Source organism: Brachyhypopomus gauderio, chromosome 13, assembly GCF_052324685.1.
Source record: "Brachyhypopomus gauderio isolate BG-103 chromosome 13, BGAUD_0.2, whole genome shotgun sequence".
NCBI classification, from domain to species: Eukaryota; Metazoa; Chordata; class Actinopteri; order Gymnotiformes; family Hypopomidae; genus Brachyhypopomus; species Brachyhypopomus gauderio.
The window spans coordinates 15,253,654-15,271,087 of NC_135223.1; the positions used below are offsets into that span (position 1 = coordinate 15,253,654).

Genomic DNA, 17,434 nt, shown 5'->3' on the forward strand with positions numbered 1-17,434 from the left:
TGTAGTATTTCTGAGACCCAGGTTTCTGTTGAACAGCAAGGCTTTCTGTTTTCCTGCTCTTTGTAACGGGCAGCCTTGTGAGCCAGGAAAACCATGCTAGTGCCTAGAGGAAGGCCCTGCTATAGCTCTACAGCAAACCCACTGTTACTGCTTTGTTTCTTAATGCACTTTAAAAGAATAGCACGCTTCTTCAGTAAACATGTGTGTGTATGTGTGTGTGTGTGTGTGTGTGTGTGTGTGTGTGTGTGTGTGTGTGTATGTGTGTGTGTTTCTGTGTGACAGTGTTTGAGTAAATCTCAGCCAATAAACTTTTTAAAAACACATTCATTTCTAATTAACGTAATTGACTCTTTAAGGGCCATCCTGGAAAAGAAGGGCCCACAGGAGAGAAAGGATCCTTGGTGAGAGCTGGGAAAACCCGTCATACTGATTCCTACACCTCAGAATTTGCAATTACCTTGTTACACAGCCATAACAGTGTCTAGTATCACACTCAATGTCTCTGTCTCTCTTGTCCTTCACCGTGTCCAGGGTCAGCCCGGTCCTCAGGGTCCCATCGGCTACCCAGGGCCCCGTGGAGTGAAGGTACGCTTCTGTCTCGCGGCTGATGGGCGTCTGGGGGAATGAGACGAGGTGCCACTGATGCCTGAGCATGTGATTTGTTTTCAAACAGGGAGCTGATGGGGTGCGGGGCCTGAAAGGAGGCAAAGGAGAGAAGGTGAGAAGGCCCAGCATTCATCTGATAGGATACGGGCCATGTAGAACGAACCGTGATTGATCAGATATGACAGAGTAGACTGATAATGACTAGACCTGGTCTAAAACTGTTACTGGACAGAGCTGTGTCCTGACAGGAAATTATATGACATAATTTGAAATTTGAAAACGATGAACACTCTCAAACAGCCTAAACCAGGATTCAGCAGCAGATGTGCAGAACCACAAATAACACACACTCACACACACTGACTCAAACATTCAGTAGCTATGCAAAAAAAAAAAATATCTCTGGACTTAAAGCCAAGCCATCCCTCTCGACCACATCAAGTGGGCCTGGAACTCTGGGAAGTGTAGTCTTAATTTACATTTACATTTACATTTATGGCATTTGGCAGATGCTCTTATCCAGAGCGACTTACAAAGTGCTTTGCATCTGATCACAGAATTCATCCTAGGTAATAGTACAGATAGGCCAGAATTCAAGACACCACTGAGTCAGACTACTACTAAACTACAGGAGTCAATGTCATTACCTAGTGTTTTGCAAGTTAGACATTTGCCAAGAAGCACAAATAACCATAGGCAGACATACAATTTAAGAACAATGGCAAGTGGTATTAGCCGAGTTAGTGCTCTGGTAAGAACTCAACAAACAGGTGGGTTTTCAGTCTACGCTTGAAGATAGCAATAGACTCTGCAGTCCTAGCAGCTAATGGAAGATTGTTCCACCATCTTGGAGCCAGGACGGAGAATAGTCTGGAGCTCTTCCATGAGACTTTAAGCATGGAGTATCGAGTTTTGAGTTCCTAACCTAACGAGTGTGGTGTACCTGAAGAGCCGTGAAATAGACGGTCCTGGTAATGGAAGTGTGTGTGTGTGTGTGTGTGTGTGTGTGTGTGTGTGTGTGTGTGTGTGTGTGTGTGTGTGTGTGTGTGTGTGTGTGTGTGTGCTTGTGTGTGTAAGAATGCATGGTTGTGGAGCCCTGTGGAGCTGTGTATGAATAAAGAATCAGTCATATTTCTCAGGTGACAGAAAGCTAGAGTCTTGCATATTTCTGTTTGGCATACACAACACTGCATAATGCATTACACTTGCAGATATTCACATGGGCAGACGGCAGGTGTTTGTAGACCTGAGTTCAGAAGTGACTATAAAAAATGTGTGTGTGTGTGTGTGTGTGTGTGTGTGTGTGTGTGTGTGTGTTGAGGAGAGAGGGGACAGTATAAATAAATTAATTTCATTTTACATAAAAAGTACATTGTGTTCACAATGTACAATTTATTAGTCTTAGTGAAAATCCATTCTCAAACTTCAGTGGCCTTTTGAGTTGATCGAGTAAAGGTATTTTATAGGAGGGCTTTTATGAATGGTGCTGTGTCATGAAATGTGTTGAGTCATTATGTAATCTACTCTCACCATGTTTTGTACATCTGTGACAAGAAGACCCAGCTGAATTCAGTATGCACATTAAAAGGTGCTCCTATGATCATCTCTAATGTGTGTGTGTGTGTGTGTGTGTGTGTGTGTGTGTGTGTGTGTGTGTGTGTGTGTGTGTGTGTGTGTGTGGTGAGTGGTGTCAGTGAACTTACTTGAGTATATAAGTAGTAAGAAATAGCCAGCATCATTGAGGCCTTACTGGACTCTTGCATCAGCTCCCATAAACGTGAGACTAGGCTCAGGTGCTTCAGTATAAGCTGCTTTACTGCAGTATCGCCTGCAGATGGCAGCACGCTCCACATTCCTCTTATCAAAATTCAAGTGGTGTTTATTGTCAATGTGTGCACTGTGTCTACTGTGTGTACTCACTGAAGTACAAACCAGCATGTTATTAAAGTACCTCAGAGATGAACGCACTTCATGAAGACACACTGGTTTTGTTTTACGTTGCAATAAACTAAACATTTGTGTTTTTTCCTGTTCAGGGTGAGGACGGATTCCCCGGCTTTAAAGGGGACATGGGTATCAAAGGAGACAGGGTAGGTGTCCCGCACCAAAGGATACACAAATATGAAAATACACGTTTACCATTATTTATATATACACAAATATGTCAATACATCAATAATAAAGCAATAATCAATTATAAATCACTTAATTATTTTCCTTATGCCAAAACCTAAATAGCTGTATGCTCACTATCAAATCAAATTGTTACATATACAGTATATCAATTTCTACAGAAATGTAAAACAAATAAGCAATCAAATAGCGCCTAATATACAATATCATGTAATTATTATATTTTCACCAGCATATTCTGTTCTGTCAGCACAGTTGAAAGCAAGGTTTTGTTGGCCAGTATCAGACCCTGTGTGTGTGTGTGTGTGTGTGTGTGTGTGTGTATGTGTGTGTGTGTGTGTGTTCAGGGTGAAATTGGTCTGGTTGGATCCAGAGGTGAAGACGGCCCTGAGGGCCCTAAGGGCCGTTCGGGGCCTCCAGGTGAAGCCGGTCCCCTGGGTCTGGCTGGAGAGAAGGTGGGTGCTGCTCTTGGCCTTCTACAGCTTCACCTTGTCTGACTTTGACCTACGTCATGGGCCGAGGGTGTGGTGTATTTTCAACGGGACATAGACGAATGAATGACTGTAACCTTTTCTTTGTTTCGTCTGTTTTCTTTTTTTCATGTAAGCTATGATGTTTCTAATAAGTCTGCTGTTGTTCTCCTGCAGGGTAAACTTGGGGTTCCTGGCTTGCCGGGCTACCCAGGAAGGCAGGGGCCAAAGGTGAGTCCCACAGAGCCACAGCAGGGGCCATTAGTGTTCTGTCTTTGTGAGGGTGGCACAGTCAGCCCTGTGAAGAACACTGCTTTGAATGTGTGGTTCCAGAGCCCTCAGTGTGCTTCTAGAATGTAATACCCCATATTAATTCATCCCTACGGAAGCGAGCTGTTATATCACAAATAACATGCCCAGTTTCACTTCATTCAGAGTATATTTTCCAAAGCGTTTCTAAATTCCCAGCGTATAAGTCATTCCAGTCCTGTGTGGAGACAGGGAATCTGAGAGCAATTTTAAAGTCGTGTGAGTCTCGATTAGTGCTCCCTGCAGTCCGGCGAGGCAGTCACGTATCTCTGAGGTTGTGGAGGGCAGGAGATAACGTGCAGTTCTGCTGTGCTTCACCCTGCGAGGGCCTGCGGCTCAGCCCACCAGGAACCAGCAGTGGCCTCGTCGCCGAATGAGCCCCGGCCCAGAATCGTGGGCGGCGTCAACGGCCGAAGGTCATTCGCCGCAATCCCGCCTCGACCAACTAGCTATCGTCGGGAGCTTTCATCTGCCAGCTCAGTTCACAGCAGGGGAATGAGATCGCGGTGCAGCCCGCTACCCCGCCGTCCCCGCGGGCCGCCGAAAACCGCGCTCTGGCCGGCGAACTCGTGAATTTTCATGAAGTGAAGTGTGGCCATCAATGTGGCCTGGCTGGCCCTGGTGTCTTTTACAGAAGGATGCTGAACATCCATCATAGAGACAGTGTTGTGCCCCCAACACTTCCCTAACACGCCCATGCGTCTGCCGCACCTCTGCTGGGTAAACACCGAAGGCCGTCTCTCAGACAAGGCTGTAAAACAGCATATTGATTTTCTTTCTCGGCTCCTTATAACGCCGGCAGGACTGAGGAACATGGGTAAACTGCTTTTAATTCACTGCACTGTGGAAAACTGTGTGTGTGTGTGTGTGTGTGTGTGTGTGTGTGTGTGTGTGTGTGTGTCTAGTATTGTTCAAGTTCTTATTAATTAAAAACTTATGAATGCATAACATTGAAAATCTGGTTAAACTGCTGGTTTAATACTGAATTCTTCTGTGACACTTGTATGGTTGGAATCTCAAAGTAGGTGATGTAATTAGAGGTCATTGGAGTGTGTGGGGGTGACGTCAGCCCTGTCTAGTTCCAACCCCAGTGTAGCTGTGGTGGGGTTTTTGCCCCTCACTGTGTCCCTGCACTGGAGCGGCTGGGTGCTAATGCCTGTGTCCAGGATAGCAGGAGGAGCTGATCAGCATGCACCTCCATGGCGCCTCCCCTCACCGCTCCTCTGCTTTGATCTGCAGGGTTCGACCGGTTTTCCTGGATTCCCAGGAGCCAACGGAGAGAAAGGAGCCAGGGTAAGATGGATCATGCAGCTTCGCTCTGCATGAAATGCACACGGCACCCCCCCCCCAAACACAAAAGGAGATAATAGATCCCCATTATGAAGGGACTCGTATGAGGATTTAGTGAGAAAACACAGGCGAGGATCGATGGGTGGAGACCAGCGGGGGGTTGGGTGGGGGGATGTGGGCGGTGATTGGTAAACCGTCCCAGGCCTTCACAGCACATTCACGCACTCCGAGTAAAAACAGGCGCAGAAGCTAATGAGCGCTCGGGGTCAAAGGTCAGGGGCTGGAACAAGCTAGTGCGTCTCATAGAGCGGTCGACCTTCACACCTGGCTGGAATACAAATGTGCAGGAGGGAGGGCTCATGGATCGTGTGGCTTCCTGCGCCCGCGTACATGCTGCCCTTGATTACAGTGGACTACTGGACTACTGGTGTACTGCAGGCGTGGAGCTAATGACTTAAAGGATTTTTCACTCCACAGCAGATTTGATCCCAGTGAACGTAACAGCGTAAGAGAGGAAAACAAAGCAGGATTTGTTTTTGTTTGTGATTTTCGCAAAAAAAAAAAGAATATGTCAGTGATGTTAATTTACCTAAGATTGTTAGTGTCAAAAAAATACGCTCCTCACTGTGATAGGATGTCAAGTGAAATAGCATGTAAAACTGCCTCGGCCTACTGTCTACTGCAGCCGGTGCTGTGCATGTGAACAGGTGTGTGTGTGTGTGTGTGTGTGTGTGTGTGTGTGTGTGTGTGTGTGTGTGTGTGTGTGTGTGTGTGTGTGTGTGTGTGTGTGATTTCATGCATGTGTGTGCCCCTGTGTGTGAATGTGTGAAAGAATACTAGTTTGGCTTTATCAGTCAAGCAGCCCATGTCTGCACCAGCCAATTATATCCTATATACTAACTTGTTTTCTCTTGTTCCTGTTTTTGCAAGGGTGTTGCAGGGAAATCCGGTCCAAGGGGGCAGAGAGGTCCAACGGTACGTTCTCCTTCACGCTGACCTGGAGAAACCCGTGTAGAAACCCTAAATGAAGGGTTTACTGACTGAGTCCGAAGCTGCATTTCCAAAGGCACTCATCCCTGTGTGTGTGTGTGTGTGTGTGTGTGTGTGTGTGTGTGTGTGTGTGTGTGTGTGTGTGTGTGTGTGTGTGTGTGTGTGTGTGTGTGTGTTTTCGGATCTAAGGGGCCACGGGGAGCTCGGGGTGCCAGAGGTCCGACTGGAAAGCCAGGTCCTAAGGTAAACATAGGCTTACCAAATGTTTTATAGGTGCTATATCTCACCTGTGTGTGTATTCCATTCATTGAAGCTATTTGATTGAACAAACCTAAATGTTTGCTCCTTCCACCTGTCCGTCTCTTTGTTTGACTTTCCGTTTGTCTGTCTGTCTCTCTTGTACCGTCTCAGGGCACATCGGGCAACGATGGACCGCCTGGCCCACCTGGAGAGAGAGTAAGTGCTTCCCATAATGCAGTGCAGCACACAACCTTTCTGATCCATTATTCCAAGTTGTCAGAGAGAGCGTGTATGGGGCAGGCGTTTGGCTTTCCTGTTATCCTCATGTGTGGCCAGACTGCAGCCAGGTCCCTGGACAAGCAGGGTGTTCCATTCCTAGAAAAGCACAAAGTGTCCCTCCCATCTGTCTGCTGCTACTGTGCGGAGAACTGCATGCACAATCGGCCTCCTCGTACTCCTGATAATAGCTTTCGGTTTACAAACACAACTCCACTGCCACTGTTTTAAAAGTGGAGGAAGCTGGAGGAAATAAGAACAGCATGTCCGCTCAGCACTGTCCCCCTGAAGAGTAGAAGTTTCTTTAGCGCAGCATGAGGGATGAGCTGGGCGGAGAGATAGAGGGAGCATGCACAGAAGAACTGCTAGTGAACCACACTCCCGTCCCTGGGTGCTTTACGGATTTTTGCTCTATGGATAGAGCTTTACGGATAGTGCTTTACGGATTGTGCTCTATAGATAGAGCTTTACGGATAGTGCTTTACGGATTGTGCTCTATGGATAGAGCTTTATGGATAGTGCTTTACGGATTGTGCTTTACGTATTGTGCTTTACGGATTGTGCTCTATGGATAGTGCTTTACGGATAGTGCTTTACAGATAGTGCTTAGTGCTTCTTTTGGCTAGCTCTTAGTGCTTCTCCTCATATTCTTACTTTATTTCTCCTCTCCGCTGTTCTGTTTTTTAATTTATACTGTTAATTTTGGGCTTCGTGTTTTTTTCAGGGTAATTTATTTTATTCTATTTTATTTTGTGCATGTGTATATGAAAACATCGATTCATTTCAAAATATTTGGCCTATAATACATAGCCCCCAATAATATATGCTAATCATACATCATGTTTTCTTTGCATATAATTAGTTCCATCCTGTGTATGCCATTCTGCCAGCCGTCTTTAGAGCTGCCGTGTGTTAGTGTTGTGTTGTCATTCATGCACCCTTCTAAAGTGAGTGCAGCAGTGCAGACTGAGCAGCTCTCTAATCGAGATGCGGCTCTCGCCTGTGGCACGCTGCATGCTGTTTTAATTAAAGTGCCGTTAGCTCGTACGTTTCCATTATCAACGCAGTACAGTGCAGTGTAGGCGGTTTGGACTAATTGCTGAATTTGCATTTCATCTGCATTGGCCACATAGAGCAGTGTAATGATGGTGACCTTGACTGACCTCAGCCAGCCGTTGCTAGCCCCACGTCTTTCCCCTCTGCAAGGCTGTTCTGCCTCCAGACCCAGTGCACTGGTCCAGACCCAGCCCTGGAGATCCTCTGATCTGTAGTACAGTGGTCCAGACCCAGCCCTGGACATCCTCTGATCTGTAGTACAGTGGTCCAGACCTAGCCCTGGACATCCTCTGATCTGTAGTACAGTGGTCCAGACCCAGCCCTGGAGATCCTCTGATCTGTAGTACAGTGGTCCAGACCCAGCCCTGGACATCCTCTGATCTGTAGTACAGTGGTCCAGACCCAGCCCTGGAGATCCTCTGATCTGTAGTACAGTGGTCCAGACCCAGCCCTGGAGATCCTCTGATCTGTAGTACAGTGGTCCAGACCCAGCCCTGGAGATCCTCTGATCTGTAGTACAGTGGTCCAGACCCAGCCCTGGACATCCTCTGATCTGTAGTACAGTGGTCCAGACCCAGCCCTGGAGATCCTCTGATCTGTAGTACAGTGGTCCAGACCCAGCCCTGGAGATCCTCTGATCTGTAGTACAGTGGTCCAGACCCAGCCCTGGATATCCTCTGATCTGGAGTACAGTGGTCCAGACCCAGCCCTGGAGATCCTCTGATCTGTAGTACAGTGGTCCAGACCCAGCCCTGGACATCCTCTGATCTGTAGTACAGTGGTCCAGACCCAGCCCTGGACATCCTCTGATCTGTAGTACAGTGGTCCAGACCCAGCCCTGGAGATCCTCTGATCTGTAGTACAGTGGTCCAGACCCAGCCCTGGAGATCCTCTGATCTGTAGTACAGTGGTCCAGACCCAGCCCTGGAGATCCTCTGATCTGTAGTACAGTGGTCCAGACCCAGCCCTGGACATCCTCTGATCTGTAGTACAGTGGTCCAGACCCAGCCCTGGAGATCCTCTGATCTGTAGTACAGTGGTCCAGACCCAGCCCTGGAGATCCTCTGATCTGTAGTACAGTGGTCCAGACCCAGCCCTGGATATCCTCTGATCTGGAGTACAGTGGTCCAGACCCAGCCCTGGAGATCCTCTGATCTGTAGTACAGTGGTCCAGACCCAGCCCTGGACATCCTCTGATCTATAGTACAGTGGTCCAGACCCAGCCCTGGAGATCCTCTGATCTGTAGTACAGTGGTCCAGACCCAGCCCTGGACATCCTCTGATCTATAGTACAGTGGTCCAGACCCAGCCCTGGAGATCCTCTGATCTGTAGTACAGTGGTCCAGACCCAGCCCTGGACATCCTCTGATCTATAGTACAGTGGTCCAGACCCAGCCCTGGAGATCCTCTGACCTGTAGTGGTACAGCAGGACTGTCAGATGCAGTGTAGTGTTTTTCTTGATGTATCACATGATTCAACTGTTCAGGTGGTTATCGAACAGTTCGTGAACTGATTCGGCTGTTTCTCTGTTGTTGTGTCTGGGAAAGCACAGAACTGCAGGTGCTCCAAGCCTCCTCCAGATGTCTGGAGAACACTGCCTCAGACTCACTAACTGCATGTAACTTAAGAGATGGCCATCTGTAAAACTGGCCCTCATTCATGAGCGTGTGACTGTGAATTCTTACATACATAATGCATATTTCTCATGGCTAAGTATTTGAATTCCTCTAATCTGTTCTAGGGACCTCAAGGACCCCAGGGCCCCGTGGGTTTCCCAGGGCCAAAGGGACCCCCTGTAAGTACCTGACATTAATAAATGTGAATTTTTTTTATTCCTATATTTATTCTTATTGCTATTACCTTTTCCTCTGAGCTACATCTAGTGTTAGATCCAGTGTGCTTGGATCTAGTATACTTGGATAATAGAATGAATGTGTAGTGATTTTGATACATAGCAGCTTTATCATGATGAAACTATGTTCATATGTTCATATCAGTTGCTGATACCTTATAAGTAACCTGCAGCTCTGTGTGTCTAGGGACCACCTGGAAAGGATGGGCTGCCTGGTCATCCTGGCCAGCGGGGGGAGACGGTGAGTAGCACCCTGCACATGTGACTCAGAGCTGTGGCAGAATCAGGCATACTCGCCCTCCAGCTGGGTGTGGGAGTAAGGGGGAAGCGTCTACCTGCCTACAACCTGACCCAATAGATTTCCCAATAGATAGTCCGATTTCCCTGATCCAATAGCTGTCTAGCAGTTCCAGTTGGAAATGGTGTCTGTCACTTTAAAGACATTTTAAAGATGCTTTAAAGAGTGGCCGCTTCAGCCAAGAGAACCTGCCAGTTCAGCTCAGGACTGCCTGTGCCAAACGCAGCCGGGGAGAGACCTGATTCAGCCAGACGTCTGCTGCTTTACTGTTATCTCGAATCACTTAAAAAAAACTCATGAACACTGACCTGTGCAGTACTGTGACCACTGTATTCAGACAGCTAGGGATGGTTAAGAGTGACCATCAGCCTTCTTGAACTGTCCGCTCAAATCAGCAGAGATGTAGGCGAAGACGCTCCAGCGAGGCAGGAAAGGAGTGTGCGCTCTGAGCCAGGCCGCTCAGCGGCCAGAGCACAAACAGAAGCTTTGGCTTCAGCACAGCACCTCCTGGGGGTCCACTAGAGCAGATAAAGCCAAGAAAACCTTGGAAAGAGCAGGGCTACTTCATTTAATGGCCATCAAGCACCATTTTACTCTCTCTCTCTCTCTCTCTCTCTCTCTCTCTCTCACATAAACACACACTCTCTCTCTCTCTCCACTCAAGTCTCCTGACTCATTACGTGCTCAGTAAGTTTCATTATGATTTTATAACACCTGATTTATCAGAGAGCTGTTCACCAGCTCACCACACTGACTTGCAGTTTGGAGGCCACAGACGACACTTCGCCGATCAAAGCTCCGTTTCCTACGATAGGCACATTTGTGAAGCGCCAAGTAGAAATTGTCAAAACACTGCCTTCCCTGCACCTAGACGAACTCATTTGCATATAGAAACATTTGCATTTGCATGTTTGAATATTTACAAACCTATTTAGTATGTTCTCTACACAACCCCACACAGAGCTACCTGCGAAGCACATGTGGGATTGTACAAATAAAAAGAGGGAAGCAAAGAGGGAGAGTCGAATCCAAATTTAATCTTCTAGTGTAAACAGACACTAGGTTTCAGATTATGCACTGACATTTACAGCCCTCTGTTGTCATCCAAAACTGTCTGTTGCTGCACTGCACAAAACTCAAACCAAAAGACTCTAGTAGCTGTGGTCATTCCCAGGCTGGAGTGGGGCATTAAAACACATCCATTACTGCCACACACAAAGTCCACACCTGCTGCGGCTTCATTTGTGGTACTGATACAGTTTCCTCTAATTAGCACAGAAGGTAACTAGTGTGTGTCTGTGGTATTGCTCCTCAATCTTGGCATTGACTCCAGACCCAGCTCACGTGTAATTAAATCAACTCAGCTCAGTGTAATCACACGTGACTTCTGCAGAAAGGCATCAGAAATCTGCAGGACCTGATCCTCAAGGAGCAAGAACTAAGCACTGTTTGGAAAATAATCTAATTCTTCTGAACATGTAGTGCAGCTCTATTTATTTCCTAATTAAAAAGTGACCCCCTACTGTATGGTTTGACAGTTCAGGTTAGAACAACTCAGATCATCCACTTTGTCACCACATTGTCTTTCTCAGGATGCCGATCTGTCCTAACACGATCCGATCTTTGTTCAAGTCCGTCCGTGTTCCAGTGTTTAGTTGCTTGTGCTGGACCACTGACTTGCCTGTTTCTTTCCGTTATGGATCAGAGACATCTGACGTGTCTCCTCGAGCTCCTCTAGGTTCGAAGTGAACACATTAAGATTCACTGCTGTTACAACTGAAATCACGCTCCGCACCAGCTGCTGGGCTGGGGTGTGGATGCTTGACCACAGGGTCATGTGATTGACCACATAGTCATGTGATTGACCACGGGGTCATGTGATTGACCACAGGGTCGTGTGATTGACCACAGGGTCATGTGATGGACCACAGAGTCATGTGATGGACCTCAGGACAATGTGCCTCCTTCTCATCGAAGATATTGCTGTGTCCTGATTGGTGATATGTTTAATACATGTTACAGACACTGTGTACTTCTCGTTCTGTATATGAGAATATGAAAATTTCAAAATCCCGAATCAGAATTCAAACCTGAAGCAATGCTGAGGACCCTCATGAAGTCTATAAATAAATATCTACACATTGCATTTATTTTTCATTTTTAATTCAAATGCACATTGTATCATGTTAACTGATGTTAATATATCCTTTATACACATTTAACAGGCATGGAGCAATGCACATTAATTTATGCGCATTAATTTTAGTAGCATGACAAGATTCAGGTGCTGTGTACCTGTCTATAGCCTCTGCAGCAAACACCATAATGTGATGCTCACTGAGTGTCAGTGAGACCCATACCAATCATTTACTGTCATTAAACACCAGCTATCCAGGTGTGATCAAATCTTTCATTTTGTTTGCAGGGTTTCCAAGGTAAAACAGGCCCACCCGGCCCCGGGGGTGTGGTCGGCCCTCAGGTAAGATATCATTACGTGTGCTGCATGACGTGTGCTTGACATACGTGTCATCGAGGGTTTTGTCCCAGTGTGGATTATGATAGCTCACATGTAAATGTGGTGTGCTCACAGGGTCCAACTGGAGAAACTGGGCCCATTGGTGAGAGAGGACACCCGGGACCTCCAGGCCCCCCAGGGGAGCAGGGACTTCCAGGTGCTGGCGGAAAGGAGGGTGCTAAGGTAAACTACTGGTCAAAACCACCGTGAAATGCCTGTAACAGGATATTATTCTGTAGGAGGGGGAAGGGTGGATTGACCCTGCATTTGGCTAATAAACCAAGTCTGAAGGCTAGGCTAAAACAACTGTTGGTCCTTTGTTTGAAGAAAAATAAGGGTCACCTCAGAACGTGAGCCTTCAACTTCACAGAGCCTGCACACCACGGCATCCTGGGATAGGCTAGGAGATCCGCAGCTGTGGCCTAGACCCCGGGTTAAATTGTCTGAATTGTCTCTGTAAATGGAGTGCAAATCGAAAGAAGATGAAGGAGTTTTTAGTGCTTGTTTTTTTTTCTTTTCTTTTCTTTTTTTTTTTTTAACCAGCTCAAATTCGGTCGCGACTATCTCACTTTCAATTTCTGCGGCGCCCGTTCGGAGACACTCTAATCAACTCAGTTGCCCTACTCCAGATGAGCTGTCCATCAGCAGTCCGGGTTCGCTAGGGCCTGGTATCGCAGTGACCCTCCCCAGAGACGGCCACAGGCACCTGCGCTTAGCAGCTAATACCATCGCCTTCCAGCCTGTCAGATGCAACTTTCTAACACCATCGCTCTTCCTTCCCCACCCCCCACCACCACCACCAATTCCACCACTTTTATTCCTTCCCTGTCACACACACCCCAATTCCACCACTAATATTCTTTCCCTGTCACCCCCCCCCCCCACCCCCCAGTTCCACCGCTGCTAGTCCACCCGCTCACATTAGCCCATCGCTGCTAGTCCCCTGTGCTCATTAACCACTCGATCTCATTTCATTTGTTTTCATGCACACGTTACAAATACGGTTCGTTCAAAAATAAAAATGAAGCCTATCAAGAATAACAAAAGCTCCCATAAGAAGTCCAGGAGTGCGTGTGCTTCATAAACTTTATTTGATGGTTTGCTAATTTGGTAATCAGTATTCTGAGCAGCAGAAACTGGATCTCAAAGTGCATCCTTACACTGAAGTCAAGGCTGAGAGGAGTCAGATAGTGCTTACACAGTTTCGTCCCACCACAGCACCAAGCTCATTTTAAGCAGCTAGCAGGGCCAGTGGCAATAAGAAAACATAAGCTGGGGTTTGATCGGGACACAGGGTTTGATCACATTTTAACAGGATCCGGCTTGATTGGGTTTAATCAGGACGTGGGGCTTGATCACACTTTAACAGGATGCAGCTTGACTGGGTTTGATCAGGACATGGCTAGATCATGCTTTCACAGGACCCAACCCCATACGTGTTTTACTGCCCCAGAGTGGGGGGAAAAGTGGACCTGACTACCCAGGGCCCGAGTAGAGAGAGGGCCCTATTTTGCTCATGTGCCTCATTTACTGGCATTTATAGAGGCTCACTGACATTGAGAGTGTACAGGGCAGGGCTTAATTTGAGCCGGATCCTGCCGGATCCTGCCGGAACAGGATCCGGGAACTGTTTAATTTTGAAGTGTGCGTTCCGGTAACTGTCTGCCTCGATCCGGTAACATTTAATGTTGTCCGCTGGGTTGCCAACTCTCACGCATTGCGTGAGTGACTAGTTCGCTAGCTCTGGCGCCAACCACCGGCGATATAACACTCAATCTGTGTCCATTTTACGTTCGCCAACACCCCCCCCCCCCCACAGAATTTGCTGCTACACCCCTGGTTTGGGACTGGACTTTACAAAGCCAATGCCTTAAAATAACCCTTAAAAATAATCAGAGCCTTCTTTGGACTGTTTTCTGTGTATTTTTCTGTGCTCAAATTGTAGAAGCTGTATTTATTTTGTATTCACCATCATTAGATAGAATAGACAAACTTAAAATATAATACTTTCTTTGTATTCAGAATTAAGAATGTATAAACATATACTGACCTTAAGTCTATATTATCAGAAAACTGCCAATATATATTTTGCACATAGCACTTGAACATGAAAACATCAAATGAAATTTAAAAGTACTTCAGGTTTACCAAACAAACAGTCTAACTGTTCTCATAACTGTGCTCAACTAGCATGATAACATTAACCACACACTATCTATGTGAATCTTACTCTGTGTGAAATTCACCATGCCTTGCATATTGTAGAACCAACAAACACCAATAGAAAAATGAAAAGGTATTTCATAACTATTGTATGATTACATAGCATAGCAATAGCATTTTTTTATCAACAAATAATCACTGACAGGCCTCGTGCATCTGTGTGTGCAGGGTGATCCAGGCCCTCAGGGCCCGTCTGGGAAAGATGGCCCACCTGGGTTAAGAGGATTCCCCGGAGAGCGCGGGCTTCCTGGAGCAACAGTAAGCTCACACACACACACACACACACACACAAACACACACACACACACACACACACACACACACACACACACACACACACACACACACACACACACACACACACACATCAATCTAATCTTCCTGCTGCAGCATTTCATTAGCACCACAGAGCTACACACAGCTCACCCACACTGCTCTCCACGGGCCGTCCATGGGACACTTTACCAATTAGCCAAACTCGCAGGCTGTTCTTATTCCGCGCTGCATATATTGTGCTAATTTGCCTCGGTGGGAGTGAGGAAGGCCTCACTGCCCCAGGGTCCACGGGTCACAGTGAACTTTATATCCTTTCTTTGGGGTTCTTGTTGTTGTTGCTGTTCACTTTACCACTGCCCAAAAGCACAGGAAGCTTGCTTGTTATGCACTAAATAAATAATGAAATTGGAAAGACATCTGATTAGATGGGAGGCCACTGCACATTGCCTGGAAGGTGTCGGTCTCAAGGTCAGTGTAGCTGTGTGCTGTGTGAGCTGTGTCTCACCATTAGACCTCGTTCAGTCTGCCTACCAGCCGCTACACACTGACATGTGCATACATGCATACACAGACAAGCTCACCCCTACATGCACACACACACACACACACACACACACACACACACACACACACACACATATCTACATTAACACACTCAATAAACACACGTGACTGCATTCAAGTGCACTCACATTCATCAATGTACACATAGACATGTACATATTTATGCCCACATAAGCACACAAATAAACACACTCTAATACATGTAAACACTCACACACACTCACTCTTTGACATAAATTTACATACACACATTCTTATTCACATAATGCACTCCATAGACATGAACACACACAAAGCTTTACTCTCAGTCGAACACACACACACACACACACACACACACACACACACACACACACACACACACACACACACACACACACACACACACACACATACACATACACAAACAACACACACATAATGATACTTGTGACATTCTTATAAAATGAACAGAAGGGCTGTCTTTACATACAGCTGAAAACCAGCTCAAACAGTCCAAATCCATGGCTACTGGATTCCAACTGAAAAATATAGAGTATTATGACAGACACATTCATATCACTGAAGTGCATTATCGCAGAGTAAATATATGAGTGCATTGTAAAATATTCATTTGTATTGAAATTATAACTCATTATAATGAACACATTCATATTGAAAATATGCAGCGCTACATGCACGTACAGTATAAATGGCCTATTCATATTGCTTCAGTTGCAAATATATCATGGCTTTCCCTGCAGTACAGGTCCAAGCATCAGAAGCTCATCAAATTCACCAGATTGTAGCACAGTCATTTTTCTCAGGACGTTCCCTAACAGTTTTAAACACAGCTCTACCAGCTAGGAAATAACCCAGGAAATGAGAAATAGACAGTATCAAACAGGAGATGAACACACAACTTCATGGACACTGTAACACTCACACACAGCACAGGCAGACAGCGGTTGAGCACAACATTTTGGAGCCCCACTGCAAGAGACAAGATGAGGGCCTTTATTATTATTATTATTATTATTATTATTATTATTATTATTATTATTATTATTAATAATAATAATAATAATAATTTATGGACATTCATGTTTATGGCCACAGCACACTCATGTTTATGGCCACAGCACACTCATGTTTGTGGCCACAGCACACTCATGTTTATGGCTACAGCACACTCATGTTTATGGCTACAGCACATTCATGTTTATGGCTACAACACACTCATGTTTGTGGCCACAGCACACTCATGTTTATGGCCACAGCACACTCATGTTTGTGGCCACAGCACACTCATGTTTATGGCCACAGCACACTCATGTTTGTGGCCACAGCCCACTCATGTTTATGGCTACAGCACACTCATGTTTATGGCTACAGCACATTCATGTTTATGGCTACAACACACTCATATTTGTGGCCACAGCACACTCATGTTTATGGCCACAGCACACTCATGTTTGTGGCCACAGCACACTCATGTTTATGGCCACAGCACACTCATGTTTGTGGCCACAGCACACTCATGTTTATGGCTACAACACACTCATGTTTATGGCCACAGTACACTCATATTTATGGCCACAGCACACTCATATTTATGGCTACAGCACACTCATGTTTATGGCCACAGCACACTCATGTTTATGGCTACAGCACACTCATGTTATGGCCACAGCACACTCATGTTTATTGCCACAGCACACTCATGTTTGTGGCCACAGCACACTCATGTTTATGGCTACAACACACTCATGTTTATGGCTACAACACACTCATGTTTATGGCCACAGCACACTCATGTTTATGGCTACAGCACACTCATGTTTATGGCCACAGCACACTCATATTTATGGCTACAGCACACTTATGTTTATGGCCACAGCACACTCATGTTTATGGCTACAGCACACTCATGTTATGGCCACAGCACACTCATGTTTATGGCCACAGCACACTCATGTTTGTGGCCACAGCACACTCATGTTTATGGCTACAACACACTCATGTTTATGGCTACAACACACTCATGTTTGTGGCCACAGCACACTCATGTTTATGGCTACAGCACACTCATGTTTATGGCCACAGCACACTTATATTTATGGCTACAGCACACTTATGTTTATGGCCACAGCACACTCATGTTTATGGCTACAGCACACTCATGTTTATGGCCACAGCACACTCATGTTTATGGCTACAGCACACTCATGTTTATGGCCACAGCACATTCATGTTTATGGCTACAGCACACTCATGTTATGGCCACAGCACACTCATGTTTATGGCCACAGTATACTCCGAAGCCCCCAAACGTGACAATCACTATGTCATTCTG

At 46.1% G+C, this 17,434-nt stretch overlaps 1 protein-coding gene across 4 annotated transcripts in view; it reads left to right on the top strand.

The window, feature by feature from the left end:
- The window catches only part of col11a1a (collagen, type XI, alpha 1a), an 80,070-nt gene that overhangs the window by 37,492 nt on the left and 25,144 nt on the right, over window positions 1–17,434 (top strand). For all 4 annotated transcript variants that reach the window (XM_076971203.1, XM_076971205.1, XM_076971202.1 and 1 more), the window contains 15 exons: window positions 357–401; window positions 532–585; window positions 674–718; window positions 2,643–2,696; window positions 3,087–3,194; window positions 3,387–3,440; window positions 4,758–4,811; window positions 5,739–5,783; window positions 5,988–6,041; window positions 6,210–6,254; window positions 9,113–9,166; window positions 9,411–9,464; window positions 11,947–12,000; window positions 12,112–12,219; window positions 14,428–14,517. In XM_076971203.1, the coding sequence (XP_076827318.1) occupies window positions 357–401; window positions 532–585; window positions 674–718; window positions 2,643–2,696; window positions 3,087–3,194; window positions 3,387–3,440; window positions 4,758–4,811; window positions 5,739–5,783; window positions 5,988–6,041; window positions 6,210–6,254; window positions 9,113–9,166; window positions 9,411–9,464; window positions 11,947–12,000; window positions 12,112–12,219; window positions 14,428–14,517 (918 nt within the window). The remainder of the gene's footprint in view (window positions 1–356; window positions 402–531; window positions 586–673; window positions 719–2,642; window positions 2,697–3,086; window positions 3,195–3,386; window positions 3,441–4,757; window positions 4,812–5,738; window positions 5,784–5,987; window positions 6,042–6,209; window positions 6,255–9,112; window positions 9,167–9,410; window positions 9,465–11,946; window positions 12,001–12,111; window positions 12,220–14,427; window positions 14,518–17,434) is intronic.